At 34.4% G+C, this 18,814-nt stretch overlaps 1 protein-coding gene across 1 annotated transcript in view; it reads right to left on the bottom strand.

Moving 5' to 3' along the window:
• USH2A (usherin) overlaps positions 1-18,814 on the bottom strand; it is a gene marked incomplete at its 5' end in the record, with an annotated part of 188,964 nt that overhangs the window by 65,544 nt on the left and 104,606 nt on the right. The window contains 5 exons of the mRNA XM_015818019.1: positions 2,840-2,997; positions 4,442-4,625; positions 6,690-6,797; positions 15,384-15,582; positions 17,229-17,383. Of these exons, the coding sequence (XP_015673505.1) occupies positions 2,840-2,997; positions 4,442-4,625; positions 6,690-6,797; positions 15,384-15,582; positions 17,229-17,383 (804 nt within the window). The remainder of the gene's footprint in view (positions 1-2,839; positions 2,998-4,441; positions 4,626-6,689; positions 6,798-15,383; positions 15,583-17,228; positions 17,384-18,814) is intronic.

Here is an 18,814-nt window from a genome sequence, read left to right as displayed (position 1 = left end):
AAAAAAATAAAAGAGTAATTATGAATACGTTATTTGGATTCTTGGATCCTGGAGTCCTAGTGGAAAATCATTTAAATATGAGCAAGCAGTGTGCTGCAGCTGCCAAAAAAGCCAACACAGTTCTAGGCTGCATTAACAGAGGGATAGAATCAAGATTACATTAAGTGTTAATACCACTTTACAATGCCTTGGTAAGGCCACACTTGGAATACTGCATCGAGTTTTGGTCACCATGATGTAAAAAAGATGTTGAGACTCTAAAAAGAGTACAGAGAAGAGCAACAAAGATGATTAGGGGACTGAAGGTTAAAACATATAAAGAACAGTTGCTGGAATTGGGTATGTCTAATTTAATGAAAATAAGGACAAGGGGGGACATGATAGCAGTGTTCCAATATCTCAGGGGTTGCCACAAAGAAGAGGGGATCAAGCTATTCTCCAAAGCACCTGAAGGCAGGACAAGAAGCAATGGATGGAAACTAATCAAGGAACGAACCAACCTAGAACTAAGGAGAAATTTCCTGACAGTTAGAATAATTAATCAGTGGAATGACTTGTCTCCAGAAGTTGTGGGTCTTCCAACATTGGAGATTTTTAAGAACAGACTGGACAATCATTTGACTGAAATGGTATAGGGTTTCCTGCCTGAGCAGGGGGTTGGACTAGAAGATCTCCAAGGTCCCTTTCAACTCTGTTATTCTGTTAAGTTCTTCTTTTAAAATACTGTTCAATGTTGCAGGGAATCCATACAAGCTTTGCAAATACACATGGCTATCAGCTGTTTCACATGTCAATGATAGGGTTGAATTATTGATGTGTGAATGAACTATGCTGTACTTACTAAGTACATTAATTTCTAAGCAAGAGCTTCTTATCAGTCTTGTTTTTCACTTCCCATAGAAAAATGCTGTTAATATGACTGTCCATTTAAAGTGATGGGCAAGTTTCTGTTTCAAATGTTATTAACGTGTCTAAGTACAGAGAAATCTTGGATCAAACCAGGATCCTATAGTGCCCCCATCTGTGTCTTTGTCAGACACTCCAGGAAGTGCATAAAAGAAAACAAACGATGACAGGTGACTGTAATTATCTTTTCCCATATCCCTAGCCTCAGATATTTTACATTCACTTCCTGCATGGCAATGTGCCCTAAACTGTGACAATTTACTGTAATTTCTTATCTTTAAAACATATCAATTCCAGCAGATGAAAGCGAAAGGAAAGAACACAGGGAGATTTTTATTCTGATCCAAAAGAACTTAGCTTTCCTTTTTGAGCAGGGATACCATATAAAGATTGCGTTAATGCAGATGTCTTGAAAATGGTAGCAGGGATTCTATATATATTGAGATCATCCAGATGTTTGCGTGAAATGTCTGGTTGCCTATTTTTTAATTAAAAATTCTTTATGTAAACAACTTGTTCACACAAAAGAATTCCACACAGAATCACTTTAGCTAGGTCCAGATCTGCATAGGGTTTGGACTGTTAGAGTGAATATTCAAAGCTTTCACAGAAACTGATTATCAGAACTGAGACAGTACAGAACACTTTCCAGTGAAATCAGCTGTAGATTATAAGTCAAATGCATCCACCTTCTCTTGGGTTTATAAATCCTTTTAGGCAGTACGGGTAGACGGGAGTGAGTTTAATTTAAGATTTTAATCTTTTTCATATATTATAGCATTTCTATAATGGATTTTGTGCTTCTGAAAACTAAAAGATTGACAGCTCAGGATATTATAGATCTATTAAGAATTGATTCAATGGACATACAGTAACATTTACTATTCCAAGCATGCATGTAAATGTTTATCTGGTAACTTTATATTTAATGTTTTTATATTATCTTCTCATCCAGTGATCTTTGTGCAAGATGTAAATATTTTAAATAGTTTGGGATAAATACTGAATATTAAAATGCTTATCATGTTTTAGCTATACATATCAATATATTTGAATATTTTTAGAACAGAAGTGAATAGACTTTTTTTTAAGTCCTAAATTAAAAACAAGCTAATTTGTTATATATCAACATTACTTTTTAAAATAAATAACAATATTACTTATAAACATAACTAAAGCACATAATGAGTGTATGTTTTCCATAATGGGCAAATAATTATATTTTACAAAACATATAATTCTTGTTTTGATTATCTTGAATCTATCCTGAATCATTTAAAACCTCTCTCTCTCTCTCTCTCTCTCTCTCTCTCTCTCTCTCTCTCTCTCTCTCTCTTCTATCTTCATCATCTTGCAATGCTACTTCTCCTTACAAGGAATCTAGGATTTATTTATCTTTGCTTCTGAATTTCTGTCAATCTGTGTTTAATTTTTGGTCATAATGGTTTAATATATATTGCATTCAGTAGAACAGGAAACAAAAAGAAGCATGGTTGTCAGTGACTGTTTCACCCTGTTCTAAAACCAATTTTAATAAATTGGTTAATTAAAACTAAAACAGACTAAAGATAAAACTACTAGTACAACTCAATGTCCATCATTAAATTAAATCCATAATATGGCATCTTTTATATTTGAACAGAGTATAGCTGATTTTATTGCTTAATTATTTCATTAATTAGTTTATCATCTGTTACAGATGACTTAAATCATTTTGATGCCTAAAGTAGAAAAATACAAAAGGCGGTTGTCTATTGCTGCTATATGGACTTGATAATCTTTCCTATTATCTGCCTTAGGATATGTCCTTGCATCAATACAGCTTCCAAGTCTGCTTTTTTATATAATGGGAACCAAGCAGAGAAAATAATAAATAATGGAAACAGATACATAAGTTATATAAGATCTTCTGAATATTAATATATATGCTTACCAGGAATGTCCCATGCTACGAATATGGAATATGCATTAATTACTGTGATATTATATGGTATGTGAATCTCTTCCGGTGTTGTTATTGGTGTCTGGACAACATATTTTTCACTGATATTGCTACCAACCCATGTACTGGCTTCTAACTGGTAAACATATCTATAAATACACATGAAGGGGAGAGAAATGACAAGAAGAAACAAAGCTAGGAATATAAAGATATTTTATAATTATTTTAGTATTCATTACATTTATCATATTTCAACATGATGTAATGTCCAACATTTATATGAATATCATGTGACTCTCTCTCTCTCTCAATATAGAGAGTCTAATCTATCTATTTTGTAGTTATGCATTAAGAGCAGGTGCTTGAAATAAGTGCTTATTCATTGGCCATCATACATATGTATAGTGTAAGATGGACAAGGATCAAGGAGACCTGCTTAACAGCTATTCTGCCTGAGGGACTTTACTCACTATCTCTCAGATCAAACTATCTCAAAGGGTGGTTGTAGGGAAAAAAAACTGGAGAAGGAAACATTATTCATACTGACATTTATGCTCCTATATGAAAGATGGGATGTAAATCTTACAAATCAATATCTAACAAGCTAATTGTACTAAATTGTACTTCCTATGTGTATATGTAGGAAAAAAAACTTCCGTAATCTGTGTCACAATCTTGTCTTTCCTTTATTTCATGCACTATTTTTTAAAATGGTGTTTCCGAAACAAAAACATATCTATTCATGGTAGCTATAGTTGGATTGACAAAACAGCATATTTGTAATGCAAAACCAACAGTAGTGGTATGATTGTATGGCTGAACATTTTGCATGGCTTAATTAAAAATATTACAATATGATAGTTATAATTAATTGATCATAATGGATGGAAATAGCTCTGGCTAATGTAGAAATTAGGCTGGATCAGTTATGGTTAACATGTGAACAGAGAACCACTTTGACCCAGCAGGCTATAGATTAGACTAGGAAAATAAATCCCAGCCGAAACCTACCATGGCATATGCTGAAATATAATTCTAGAAATTGTAGACTTGTATTAACCTAATTGTGGCTAGATGAAAGCTCTTCTGGAAGGCCCAATGGGCTAATTATTAGTTACCTGTAAGACATGTTTTCCATAATCCATGTAGGTATCTTTATGTGAAGTTCATGGGGAACTGTATTCAGTGTCATTTTGATTACAATGTTAATTTACATGAGACATTCATGCTTGGGCCAACAATTTAGGCTGCGCAGAGATCCTGATTCAAAAGCTTAATGTGATGTGGAACACACATAGGCATGCATGGAGCCCCAACTGGAAGCTCCTAAAACAGTTTATCTTTTCCTGGGCTGGTGTGGCTGCCATCTACAGCAGGTACTGGATCCTTGGAAAGGACATGTTTCATTTAAGGTATTCTCAATGGGTGCTAAATGCCTGCCCATGGGTGTTCCAAATGATATCTTGCCCATCAAATCTACATCTTTACATAGTCCTCGGGTTAAGCCCCAGCATATGTTAAAGTATGGTATTTCAATATATATTGTAAAAAAAAAAATAAACAACATCCTTTCTCAAATAAGTGACATTTTACCTTTTATTTGGTTGCATGGCAGAATGAGTGAAATTCAGATTTTCTCTACCACCTTTGAAAATCTCTTCTCCATTACAAAATAATCTGTATTGAATGACAATTCCATTGGTTTTTTCTGGCTCATCCCAATACAATTCCAATATTTTAGAGCTTACTGTAATATGACGAGGCTGTGACCACACCCCTGCAATTACATTAGCAAAAGTGTGTTTATAATAATATGTGTATATATTTAATTTTATAAATGTATTAAAATGCAAATATATGTTAACACATAACAAAAAAACTAAGCTCATTTCAGATTCTTCTTTAGAATTACTAATTTTTCATAAATTAAATTTTACTTAAAGTTAACCTTCAACCTTAAAATTATCTTCTGCCTTCTTCAGGTAATATTAAACTACAGCAAAAGTACTAAAGTACATAATATAACAGACCTATATAGCAATACAAAATTCACTAATCATCATTCAACCAGTGTACAAAAGATTAGCATTCCAGAAAAAAATAAATGTTTGATTAGTTATTAGACGACATCAAGGTAATAACTAGATGAAGTTTGCTTGGGAGAGATGTCAGATCACAACTGAATAAGGCTTTTCCACTCTTAACATTTGCATGCCTCAGAAAAAATAGACAAAATAAGATCAAATTTTGAGGATCTTAGTGTACATGGCAGCCTATATAGATTCTGTAAAAAATTACCAAAATATGATGTCCTAATTAACAGGCTTGCAGTTGCATCTTTCTGAACTATCACTAAAAGAAATTTCACATTTCCAAATCAAAACAGTCTGCTGTAGTGTGAAAGTAAAAAGTATATGAAGTTATGAGCCCAAGGCGGCTCACTTAGCTTTACTTACACAAAGTGCTACCAGTTTACACGAGGCGAATTTATCTCGTGCCACAGAGGCAGCTTATGCTAGTAACACATTATGAGATACCTCCAATCTCTACTTGTTTTAGGAAGGACATAGTTTTTTTTAGGGGGGGCTCTGCAGTCCAGCCTGTCTTGCGTGAACTAAAGTTAAATGTATTGGTTCTTGGCCAGTTCATTAGCACATTTTACAGAACTAATTGGATTGACTAAGATATGTCTCAGCACACTTTATTTTAATATGGATCAATGTAAGAGGACGTGGTCAGTAGCATTACATAAATATCAATTGGCTGGGAATATAGTTAGCCATTTATAAGTTTTATATCTTGATTTTGGAAAAAGGTCACAATGAAGTTTACAAAAACAATAAAAAGAAAATCTAAAACAAATACTTCAAAGGGAGTGGTTGACAAAAGTTAGGCCTTATTCCGTAGTCTCAATTTATGGGAGATTGGTTACATATATGAAATTTTTTCACTCCTTTTTATCATCATTGACCATCATTCAGTGCATTCCCATTAATTAATCCCATATACACAGTTACAGTGACAAAGTGCATTATTCAGGGTTATGTGGGTAAAGAAATTGCTGAAAATCAAATTAATTGGCAAAAGGGCTTGAGATCTTTCTCTTGCCTATAATATTATGTGGAGTTCTGGAGGTTTACACTTTACACTTTATGTTTTTCTCCCCAGATGTTTCATTACCTGACTAGGTAACATTGTCAGTGCTAGTGATTATGAGGTTTGCTCCCTGCCAGTCTTGGTGTGGGTGTGGTTTGTCCTTGGTAGTTGCTTGATTAGGTTATTGCTTTCTGCTTGATTGTCTGGTGTTAATCTCTACTTATGTGGTTGTTGGTTGTTGTTCTGGTCTTTTGTTTCCCTTCTTAGCTTTTTAATAGCCTCTTTTAAATGGTCTGTAAATAAGGATTATTTCTAAGTGTCCACCTCTGTATGTTCACTTCTATTGCTCTTCCCTCCTTCCATCTCTCCCTCTCTCCCTCCCTCTCTCCCTCCCTCTCTCCCTTCCTTCCTTCCCTCCTTCCCTTCTTCCTTCCTTTCTTCCTTCCTTCCTGTCTTCCTGTCTTTCACTTAATTTATAGATTGTCCAACTTTCAAATGTCTCTAGGTGGCTTATGACTAAGAATGTTAGGCAGATGCTCTCTAAACTTTTCTTTATTTACCTTGGACTGCCATTCCATCCTTTCTTCAATTTTTCTGCTTAGCTCCATCTGAAGATAATTCCTCTTTGGCTGAACAAACAAGGAGTTGAGGAGTTGTTTTTGTTTGAAAATCAGTGCCTAGATATAGTGCGCTGAGTATAGTTCTCATATATAAATGGTTTAAAGGTTAATAAATTAGTTTTTACCTTGAGGAGCAGCTTGCAATGTTCTTCCTGCAGTTGTCTGACTGGTAGTGCATCCAGCAAATGTACATGCTGTGAGTGTGAAATTGTAGTTTTCATAAGGCTGAAGATCTAAATAAATATAAAAAGTGAAACCTTCAGATATGCTTTAGGTTAGAGTTCTATGAGAGAGATAATAGAACACACTTAACCCAATACATTTACATTCATGATTTTTTAAAATTGTATCTGAATGTTTATTCATAAATCTTGGATGTTCAATGGTAAAAGGAAACCAAGCCATCAAAATACACAATGGCTGGATACTACCAGCCAGAGCATAGAAAAACTCAAAGAAACTGCAAGATTAGAATATATGGAGAAACCTGGCCCACAGAATTGTCAGAAGTCGGACTCGATTAAGCAAATAAGCTCATCATCATCTGGAACTTTAACACAAACTATATAAACATAATCACTAACTTGGGTATCAGGGATCATAGAGAATGCTGAAAATGAACAAAGTAATCAAAAATATTATTTTTCTTCAATAAGAAATCAGATGTGGCAACCTGTTTCCTGTTACCTTCCCTTCAAAGTAATTTGTTAGCAGCCACATGGGAGAAGCAAATAGTGGCTGAAATTAGAGACAAATATGAATAAGATTTCCCCTATTTTCTCCGAGAATTACATTACAGGGCAGGAGCAGATAATCACTGAATGATTCTGTTTCTTAGGAGAAAAGGGTTGGAAATTAGTTCAAGGGCTACAACAGATTCATGGTGCTACTCAGAGAGCTAAATCTTCATATATCATAAAGTGATATAACTTCACTTTTTTTTTTAAAGCATCCATGATTTTCCAAAAGTGATCATAAGTATTTCAGCCAATTGCCTCTAAGAAACCACAAGCAGAGCCTAAAGTCAAAAGAGTTTCCAGTGCTGATTTTTTCCTAAAAATATACCACTCCTCTTGTTTCTCACGTTTCATTCAGTGGCAGCCAAGTATCTGTTATTTTTCCTTGTCATTTTTAAATTCAAACAAAAGTTGCCACTACTTTTAACTATTTTACCAATTCCATAAAATAGGTATGTTTAGCTTTTGTATGTAGACTTGCATGTCTCCAGTTTTAGGGAATGGATCTAACAGATTTTTTTAAGTGGAACTATTTATTTTATAGTCATTAAATGTCTGATAGAATTTTCCCAAATGCATTCTCGTTTTCCATTCAGTACCAGTTTTAGAAGTTTTCTCCTATTTCTTTACCCCTAATTCACAATTATCTCCTTTTGTTCCTTGTGAACATGCCTCAGAATTTCTCTACCATAAAACACTGTAAGATTCAACATAACCTTTGAAAATTGATTTATAAATATGTAGATATCTGTTCTTTCTTATGCATATGTTTCAAAAAGTAGTATCAAGAAAGGAAAGCTTCTTGATTTTCTTTATTATAAGCTGCAAAACTGCTGTTAGACTTCTGCTCTCATTTTATTCTTTCCTAATCTTCCTTGTTTTTGTCATTGAGGGATCCAGCTCTTTCTTATCTTTGCATTGCAACTACTTTAAGTAAAAAAAAATATGCAATTTTATGATGAGAAGAGAAAGAGAAGAAAAAAAACACCCGTAAGGAATAGCACTTTGTCTAAAACTGGTTAGATGGCAACCTCATTTCGCTATTGGACAGATTACTCTAGCAATAGGTAACTTCAATTGCTCTTAAAGTGAATCATTTAATTCACTACTAAAAAGAAACATTTATTATGAAGCAAGATTAATTTACAGCAGTATACCATAGAGAGAAAGAAAAATAAAAATAAAAGGCAGACAAAGAAGTTTATATTGCACTAAATGCATTAAGGATAAGCATACTGTTTTTGCTGTTTATTCATCTGATATTAAAACATAGTGATAACAAGGGAGTCTGGATCACAATTTTGTTCATTTCTGTTTACGAGCCTCAGTACATGAATAAGGTTTATAATAATTCTCACATTAAAATTTTAGACATGAGAACTTGAGAAATTTCATTAGGGTTTTTAAAAAAAATTGTTTCATTAGCCTCCTTTAAATTGTAGAGATAAATTAGCCTGGAAGAAGCTTTAAAATCTTTTTAATTCTGCATTCTTGCTGAAAATACTCAACATCTAAGAAAAGTTCTATTTAGGCACTTGTGTTTTAAGCATTCTTTTTCCTATGAAATTATTAGCCACTGCATTTAACAGCATTAACAAAGAACTCTTCTTTTCAAGGAAACCTGGGACACCGCTTTAATTCAGCATGCTATCTCTAACAGATTTGAATAGCACCCTCCTCTTGTGTAGAGCTTTTCCTTACACAATAAGTATATAAGGAATTTATATAAAGAAAGAAAATCACCTGCCTCAACCAATTTCATGCTAACTTGTGTACTGTCTTAGAGATTAGAGAACATTGTAATTGATATAACTATATTTCATAACTGAGAAGGTTCCTATTCTATAAAACCAATACTGAGTTTTAATACAGGTGATGGTGATGATCATGATGAAGATGAATACAAAATATCTCATACACATTATACAGTAAACCTTAAGAACATTCAGATAAGGTTAGGCAATATTATTCCAGTCAGAGAACGAATCAGAGGAATAGTGGCTTACTTAAGATCACTTCACCATAGAACTGATAACATTTGAAGTGGGGATTATTTTGCTTATTAAAAGTAACTTAGAAGTTAGGATCTCTTCCAGCATAAAGTTTGCCTCCTTTGAATTTTTTTATGGAATTAATTCTGTGGAAGCTTGAATTAATGCATTCTGATAGAAATACAGTATCTTGTCTCGTCTCCAGTCTTTTTTCAAATAACAACGAATGTCCCAATTTCCTCTATAATTGTCATTTCATAAGCCTCTTGAATTTCTAGAGAAGTTTCGGTATAAGCTTTATAGTAATAAAAATAAATAAGAAATATTTCTTTGGAGAAATTATGGGGAAAACAGAATGAATAGTCAGGACATAGTCTCTCTTTGAAAATTATTTTCTTTGTTTTCTTTGGTAATTGTCAGACAAAATACTACATTAGCTGTACATTACATTCTTATAAAACCAATCTCTGCCTTAATGTTGCAGAATGAAGAATATGAGTTGACTAACCCTTAAACTCAGGTTAAACTCAGGTTCTTAAGTCCCCATGCTGCTTCTCATGAGGTATGGCCATGAGGAAAAGATCAGAAACCTTTGTTTCTATTTTTAATTAATGGTAATTTATCAGTTGGCTGAAGTCTACATTCATATTCTTGTTAATTATGATTTGCTGAAACAAACCAGCTTCATAAATTTCTATAGTCCACAATTGGCTTTTTTCTGGAGAAGAAAAATAACAGTTTGGCCCCATTTGATGTCACAAAAATAACAGAATAACAGAAGGGTCCTTGGAGGTCTTCTAGTCCAACCTCCTGCTCAAGCAGGAAACTCTATACCATTTCAGATAAATGGTTGTCTAGTCTCTTCTTAAAAATCTCCAATGTTGGAAGACCCAAACTTCTGGAGACAAGTCGTTCCACTGATTAATTGTTCTAACTGTCAGGAAATTTCTCCTTAGTTCTAAGTTGGTTCTTTCCTTGATTAGTTTCCATCCATTGCTTCTTGTCCTGCCTTCAGGTACTCTGGAGAATAGCTTGACTACCTCTTCTTTGTGGCAACCCCTGAAATATTGGAACACTGCTATCATATCACCCCTAGTCCTTATTTTCATTAAACTAGTCATACCCAATTCCTGTAACCATTCTTCATAGGTTTTAGCATTCAGTCCTCTAAACATTTTTGTTGCTCTTCTCTGCACCCTTTCTAGAGTCTCAAGAAGCAATTAATTTAAAAGATATGGGAGAGAGCATATAAGCCAATGCCTTACTGTGGCTAATTCTTGTAAAACCAGTTCATGGCTTAATGTTGCAGCCAATGAGACCTTCCTCTCTTTTTCTCTCCCATCCCTTTAAAATACCAACTCTTGAAATTTCTTTATGAGCATAGGAATGTTTAGAAACTGGGCTGATAACTCTAGAGGGTATGTTCTGAAAAATGAAAAATTTGAGAAAGCAACTATACTTGCATCCTTCCAGATTGCATGTTTGGCATCTCTCACTCTTTAAAGAAAATAGATGAACATGCTAGATCTTACAATCTGTGATAAGCTCATTGGTGCAATTTACTGAATAACCAAGATTTTTAATGCAGAGAGTTAGACTTTTTTCTTTTGCAGTTCTTTTTTTATAAGTATTTTATTAATTTTCTAGTTTTACAGTAATAGGTACTTAAAAAATGTGTTGTCTGGGTCCATCAGTAATTCAGTGGTACATATTAACTTCCTCAGTCTAGGTACAATACTACACCATCCAGTGCTTCTTCTCTTCTTCCAGTGTTATACATTTTCCATACTGGACAAATACAATTTTAATGGTGTTAATACATATACAATTGAATATCAGCATCTTTGTTACATTTTTCTAATATTATCAGTAGTCTCAGTTTAAAATATATTTTCTAACCAAAACATATCTCAATTGTATTTGCACTTAATATCCATTTGTTCAATTAATATCCTTTTTAAAAAATTTGATTTCCTATCAGTGTTCATAGTGTCTCTATTGCTTATAATTTTCTCATAATAAATTATATTTGGGCAACCAAAGGCTTCCCTTGTTCAAACCTTCTTAGCATTTTCATATTTCTCTTCTCATGTCAAAATGTAAAATTCTAGTTATAAATCCTATCTTTCTAGTTCTAATAATACTTTATTTCTAACAATTATCTATTCTCTTAGCCATATTCAAGCATCTCTTTAATAGTATAATATCCCATCTAATGGGTCAGGACCTATATTTTCTTCAATCTTATTCTAGCTTTCTTCCTTTGCCAACTAACTTTTCAAGTCAATGCATTTGAATCATCAAGTAGTTCTTCCTCTATTTTTGTGTATATTTAAAGAGGTCCAGTCAATTTTCATTTGAGCTTCAAGGTATCCAGCCAGTCCATCCTTAAGCCTCCCCTAAGCAAATATAAGCAAAATTGAAGTTTTTCTGTCCAATGAGAAACATGTCCTTTCTGTCCAGAGAGAAAAAAGCAATTCAGTCAAAGGTTTATAATCCAAAGTATTCCATCATCTCAATCCATAATGCATGTTTCTTCTACAGATCAATAGCTTCACTACACAGGCCTAAAAGTCAGTTAGTATCTATATTCGTGGTCCAGGCTGGCCAGTTTCAAAATAGTTTATCATCTCTGCCACACAGATAAGCAGCCTAAGAGTTTTTTTCCCCCTTTACCCAACTGCAATGTAGAAGAGTGAAAGTTTCAAAGAACAACAAAAGTCTTATCTGGGTCTGGGCTTCAAGCCAAGTTTCCCTTAAACATAATAAATTATAGTGCCGTGGTTCGCCACTAGATGTCGTGGATGCCGTCTTCCAGCTTTTTAAGTCTAAACTTATATTACAAACTTTTCAAGTCTCTTTTTTTTAACAAAAAAATCTCAAAAGCACTTTTAGTCCCTAAATTTCAAAGCTATATATATATGTGTGTGTGTATTGATTCCAAATTAATCTTGTAATTTTCTGTTTTCTCCCAAGTAATTAATTCGCCGCTTTTCTTTTCCTGAGGGAATGGGATGGAAATTTCCATTCCCTCTCTCCTCGGGGAGGATTCTTTGCTTTGGTGTTTTTTTTCAAGGAGAAAGTCTTAAAGTCATAAAGAGAGAATAGGGTCTCACCCAGTTCCATTCATGTTGCTCGAAAGTTGCTCTTTAGTGCTTAATTTCTTCAGTTGTCAGCAGCTTCTGACTGGCCACATGGATGTAGCCAATCTTTTCCCCACTGGTTTGGAGAGCTTCCTCAGATCAAACGGAAGGGCCGCTGCCCTCTCGTGATCAACAAGGATCCCTTCCTTCTTTGTCACCTCTCTGGGGTGCCTTTTGATCCTTTTTAGGGTCCCCAGCGGGGCAAAACCGAATGCAGAAGACGGATCTCCATCTTGCTGCATCCATATATCGCAACATCAAACTGGAAGTGTTCTTTTGCAGTTCTATCTATTTTGCAAATATCCTTAATACAGGTACTTATCTACCGAATCTTTTATGAGTTAAAGCCTGCAGTGCTGAAATTAAGAACTAGTACCTGGTCCACAGAAACATATGCCACAATGACTTAGGATATTATAGGAATTCTTGCTGGTTTTATAACACTTGGAATTTATCTACCCCATGGGAATTAAAGAAAATAATTGTGAAAATCTTCTGGCACAAAATGGGTACAATGTATTTCATTCATATATCAAAAACTATTCAACCAACATTAAAGTCTTAGTGAAAAATATTACTCCTTCATCTATCCCATGAGTTCTAGAAACACTTAAAATCTAAACTTAGACATTGAAAAATGAATTTCTGATTTTGATTTTGATACTGAAATGGACAATCTCAGTTTTCTTTTAATACTCCTGCTCCCTCCAATATTTCAGTCTCTTCTCATCCTCCTAGCATTGTGTTAGAAATGTTATTTGTAAAGGAATTGTAACACAAAGTGAAACAATGCAATAACTGTCATCCAAATTGTTCTGTACAGAATACTGGAAGTGTTCACTAACAAATGATATAAAAAGGTCTTTTATTGACAAGCTGCCATTTGCTGTTTGCATTAGAAAACATGAGAAGATGATGGCTGGTGCCCCTTGATCCCAGTGGCATTCAAGTCAGGGCGATAGTGGAAAATGCTTCATTTTACTTAAAGCACTGATAACACCTCTGAATAATTAACTCAGGACTTCCTGTCTTCAATTACTTAATGCTTTTTTTAAACATCTTGAGAGGATTATAAGCAATTTATGGATTTCACATGATGAACACATTCACCACAATTCCCACCAAGCATTTATGGGATCATGTTTCCAAAGCTTTGATGTAATTAAAAATAAGCATTGAGACAACGGTGCAGTGGCAAGGTGCAAGCTGCCTCATCTGCAATTTGTAAGGCCCTTGGATTCAAAGTCTCAGGGAAAGCTTAATGCTACAGCTTCATTAATGTTCAACTGTTGCTCTGGGAACAGCAGAGGTTTTAGAAGAAGATGAGAAAATCAAAACATAGGCCCATGGGAGCTGGAATGATGGGTAGTTCAAACAGTTGAGCTATGTGAAATAAGTACAGTTGATTTAGTGAACATCATGAATTTACAGAGCAATAATTATTACGTTGCAGGAGCACAATCACTCCTTGAGATGAAAAAGCAAATTTGCCTTGATCAGTGAAAGGGGTGGGGTTCCCTGTACATTAAAGGAATGATGTTTCTTTAACCCAAAGTGTATAAAAGAATAAATATACATTGGAAGCTGCTATGGCATTTCAACCCCTCCCCATTAAATTATAACATTTACTTTGGGGATAAAGGGAAATCCTACTTTTGCACAAAACTGTAGTAAAAGGGAAAATATTGCCTTTTGTTCTTTTGCTTTTAAGCTTTTTAACCAGGCACTGATTCAAATGGGAAATTTTCAGCAGAACTTTTGTTTCATTTTTTCATTTGCAATTGGCTAACATATTTTGTTCTATACTAAATAATATTTCAAAGCAATAAAGATTAGATACGATGATAGGATAGGATAGGATAGGATAGGATAACTTTTATTGTCATTTGTTAGTGTGAGCATACTGGCCCACATTAAAAATGTAATTCTGTTGCCTGGTCTCAAATGAAAGTATGTATCTACCCATACACATACATACATACTGTCCAATAATACTTATTGCAAAAGCCATACAAGTATTTTAAAATCTAGGGAGAAAGGCAAAAGTTAACGCAATACAGGAATTTGTGCTATGAGAAGTTATATCTTGGATTATATCTTTTTCAAGTTTGACAAAAGAATTTTTAAAAATTATCACTGACTTTCTAATGAAAGACACAATAGCTCAAAATACAGTAGAAAGGACTCCTCAGATCTCGGGAAAATATTGCTTGGACAATCTTATTACTATTCTCTCCAATGTATTTTGTGGAATCTGATACTGCACCATAATAAAATTGATTTGTTAATTCAATTTACTGAAATATTAGTACCAATGGCAGGGATTTTGTTCTCTGCAGATAAGTCAGCTTTCAGGGAAGCTTTACTTCATTTTTTTATTAGGTCCTTATCAGGAAGGAATAGGATCCTTGGGTATAATCTCAAAACCTCTGCAGCACCACTTGAACAGCATCAGCACTGACAAAATCATCTAGTCAATTGCAAAAAGCAACTTTACTTGGAGCAGTTTACATCCTGTGATGATAGTTTTTAGACATCACATGTCAACATCTGCCTATCCCAGGTCTTTGGGAAGAACTCAATAGGTGGATAAAAATGCCAAATCCTGTCTATACATCTGGCTGATTGGGCAACCAACCGTATACTCCTATAAAGGTGATTGTCTTGAAATCAAGTAGTGGCAATGGAAATTAATCATTGTTATTCATTATTATTATCATACTAGGATAAGGAAAGCTTTATTAATTAAGGGTTAATAAACATTTGTAGATACGTTCAAAAATTGCTACTCTCTATCTGTGTTCTGAAATTGTAATCCAACTGATATATTCACTTAAAGGTTTTGTTTACTATAAGGATTGCAGTCTTAAAAAAAAAACCAGGCTAAATAAGAAGACCAGTTAAATAAAACAGTGATGTCATTTGTTTGAAGAACTTTCTATTCTTACCTGTGACTGTGTGCTTCATCTGGTCTGCAGGGCCAGTACATATAAGTCCCTTTCCAATTTGATGGATGCGGTATTCTCTGATTAAACCATTTGGCTTCTTTGGTGCCACCCAACTCAAATGCAAGGCTGTTGCACTTAGAGGTATAATTGTTGGTGGCAGAACATTCTCTGGAATCCCTTGGACAATGACTGCAATTACCTGAATGCACAAGAATTAGCAATTTATTGTAATAGTACACAAGATACCTTGATCAATGACAATGTCACTTCTAGTTTAAAATATTGTGGTTTGCTCTGGCATATCATTACCATAGCTCTCTGTAGAACAAGTTATTTTTCTTCTCTTAGTTAATTTTTCCCCCTCAGAGTGAAATCTGACCTTGAATCTAGGTGTACAATTTATCACAATAGATCCACTGTATTTTGCTAGGTGAAAGGAATTTTTGGATAGCAGGCTTTCTTACCAGAGCATGCTGCTAATTCCTTTCTATATGTTTGATGTCATATGACTTGAATCATGAACCATGAGCAATTATTGGCATAAACTCTGAAGTCCTGTTATCCTTAATGTTGTCTACGGATGCCAACAGAAAGAATTTCTTGCTCATCTTCCTGAGCTAAGGATAGTTTCCTGGTGGACAGAGAGCAGCTGGTTCATCAGTTGTTGTATTAGAAAAGATACAGGTGATCAGGACAAATATCAGTGTGACAACTCTTTTTAGTTACCAAGCCAGGCAGTGCCCTATTCTTTGAAGTTCACTTAAAATATTTCATCAACCACAGCTAAATGAACTTCATGCCACTTTAAAGAATGGAGATAAAAAATGACTGGATGGTCATTAGGAATAGAGTGACACTTGATTTCTAAAACAATGTGTTGACTTAATTGTCCATGAAAGTATTACAAACTCTGTTTCCTGCATCTTTCCCAAAAACTGCTTCTATTAGGATGAGTGAATACTCCAATCCACACCATTTCAATATTTTATATTAATTCAATATTGATATGCCCCTCCACAACAGAGAAGGCATATTTCTTCAGCACCCCAGAATGGTAGTTTATTTATTTATTTATTTATTTATTTATTTATTNGCTAGTTGGAACAGCCACGTCTTGAGGGCGCGGCGGAAGGAAGGGAGATCAGGGATCACCCTGATCTCTGGGGGCAGTTCGTTCCAGAGGGTGGGGGCTCCCACAGAGAAGGCCCTCCCCCTTGGGGTCGCCAGCCGGCACTGTCTGGCTGACAGCACCCTGAGGAGACCCACTCTGTGAGAGCGTACAGGTCGGTGGGTATTCAGAGACTCTGCTAAACAAACACTAGTAAAGGCATCAGGTATCCATGCAGGAGTTCTGTTCAGCAACTGTCAAACTCTGATTGACTGAGCTTTCCCTGGAGTAATAGGTTACTTCTATAATAATCTATTAGCTTCTAATAATACTAAGCCAAACACTTGTTCATTCTTGACTTTGCCATATTTTTCAGGAATAACCACAAAGATGGTTAATGTTTTAATGTTTGCCTACTTCATAGGGAAGGATGCAATTGTCTATATTTACAACTACTGGAATGGTCTCTGATCCTATTCAGCAGTCTTTCAGCTGAGTACCCAAATGTATACAGGAATTTACATGCTGTTTGGCCAAACTAGTTGACTTCTCCCATTTCTTGTGCTGGGCTGTAGCACAAGGGGGCTGGTAAAGTTCCTCTGGAAATATCAAAATATGTAGCCAAAAGATGAATGTTTCCATATTTTCAGTTCTCTCCTGAAGGCTGCTACAACATGATGAAGGAGAAGAAGATATGCTACCATAGCTGTCACCAACTTACTAAAAGATTTACTTACCATGCTACTGTCTGAACATCCAGCCACAGTGCAAGCACGTAATAGATATGAGTATTCCTGGTATGGTTGAATATCACTGGTGTCCATGAAGCTCAGTTCCTTTCCTCTGAAATGTTCAACTCCATTTCGGAGAATAATATAGTAAATGATGATACCTTATTAATAAAGAAAGTCATTAAAACCAAACAGTTGTTTGAATTAAATGTATGCCATATAATTATATACTAAAATTCTAGAATATTACAACAATTCTGTAACTGTAACCTGATACCAAGAATAAATAATACACTGCTTTGTTTGGATATATCATTAAAATTCCCTGAATGAATTTTAGGTCTGTGCGTTCCAATTACACTATTCCATCTTCTCCTCTCTCAAATTAAGCTTGACTCCCAGTTATTTTGTCTTGTTCTGGGATGCTTGGACCTTTCCTTTCAATTTTTAATTAATTAATTTTTAAAGTTATATCTTAATATAGAACGATAGTGGTCAGAATCAGTGATTTTTATTGAAAAAAAAACCAAGTTTCAACAATGCCTTATAAAGCTCATAGATTTTTGTTAACCACAGTATAGTATAGGAAGATGGCCTTAAACTCCACTTCAATAAAAACAGAAGCACCAACTTTAAATTCTTCCTTCTCTTCCAGAGAAAAGAAAGAGACAAAGCACAACAGCCTGGGATTTGTTCATACAACATTCACCATAATGTAACTTTACATTCAAATGAGACATTGTAAAAGTTGCAGGTTGGTGAATGTTGTGAACAACATGCCAATATGATAAGGCAGAAAAAAAAAGTAGAACTACATTTTATCAAATATATTGCACTTTTTTACTTTTTTTTTCTGGTGTAGATGAAGATCTGGAACTGATTCCAGTAATTAAAGTGGGTTATTCTTCACCAGTATGAATGAATAAACAAAACCACATACACTCACATTTCAAAAGTTTAGAATAATTTAGAAAGGTGTTTTGGAGCATACGGAGGAGGGAGAATATAGCACTTGTCAATAGAATTTGAAAGGAACTGTGTCTTTTCTGGGAAATACATGGCTACCCCCAAAAAAGGAACAGCTGCTTTAAAGGTTAATGGACAGATGCGATGTTCACACTCCTATGCATCCAAACACCTTTTGAATTTGAAGCCAATGTATACATTCAGTACAGTATACATTCCATATATAGATTATGTCAATACATACCCATACACAATGCAAAAGCATACACATCTGTGTGTAACGGCATGTTTTATATGCACATATTTATGTTTCTGTGATATATATGATATATATTTATTTATCTACACATACACATTCTTTTCTGATGATACATAAAATATTAGGGCTGTGCACTTAAGCACAATATTATTTTACTGTAAATATTTTTAATAATAATAATAATAATAATTTAATTTATACCCCGCCCTTCTCCTCACCGGACTCAGGGCGGCTAACAGCCTTATAAAACCACAATACAATACATATCTATATTAAAACCAAATTAAAAGAAAATATTTGAAAAGGCCAATCATTAAAATTACCCTTAAAATTACCCTTAAAAGCCCCACTAAAATTCCCTAGGCCA

The sequence above is a fragment of the Protobothrops mucrosquamatus genome, unplaced genomic scaffold (genome assembly GCF_001527695.2).
Source record: "Protobothrops mucrosquamatus isolate PMUCROS unplaced genomic scaffold, P.Mucros_1.0 scaffold665, whole genome shotgun sequence".
Taxonomy (NCBI): Eukaryota; Metazoa; Chordata; class Lepidosauria; order Squamata; family Viperidae; genus Protobothrops; species Protobothrops mucrosquamatus.
The sequence above is the reverse complement of the archived record's forward strand: the minus strand, read 5'-3'. Positions and strand labels throughout refer to the sequence as shown.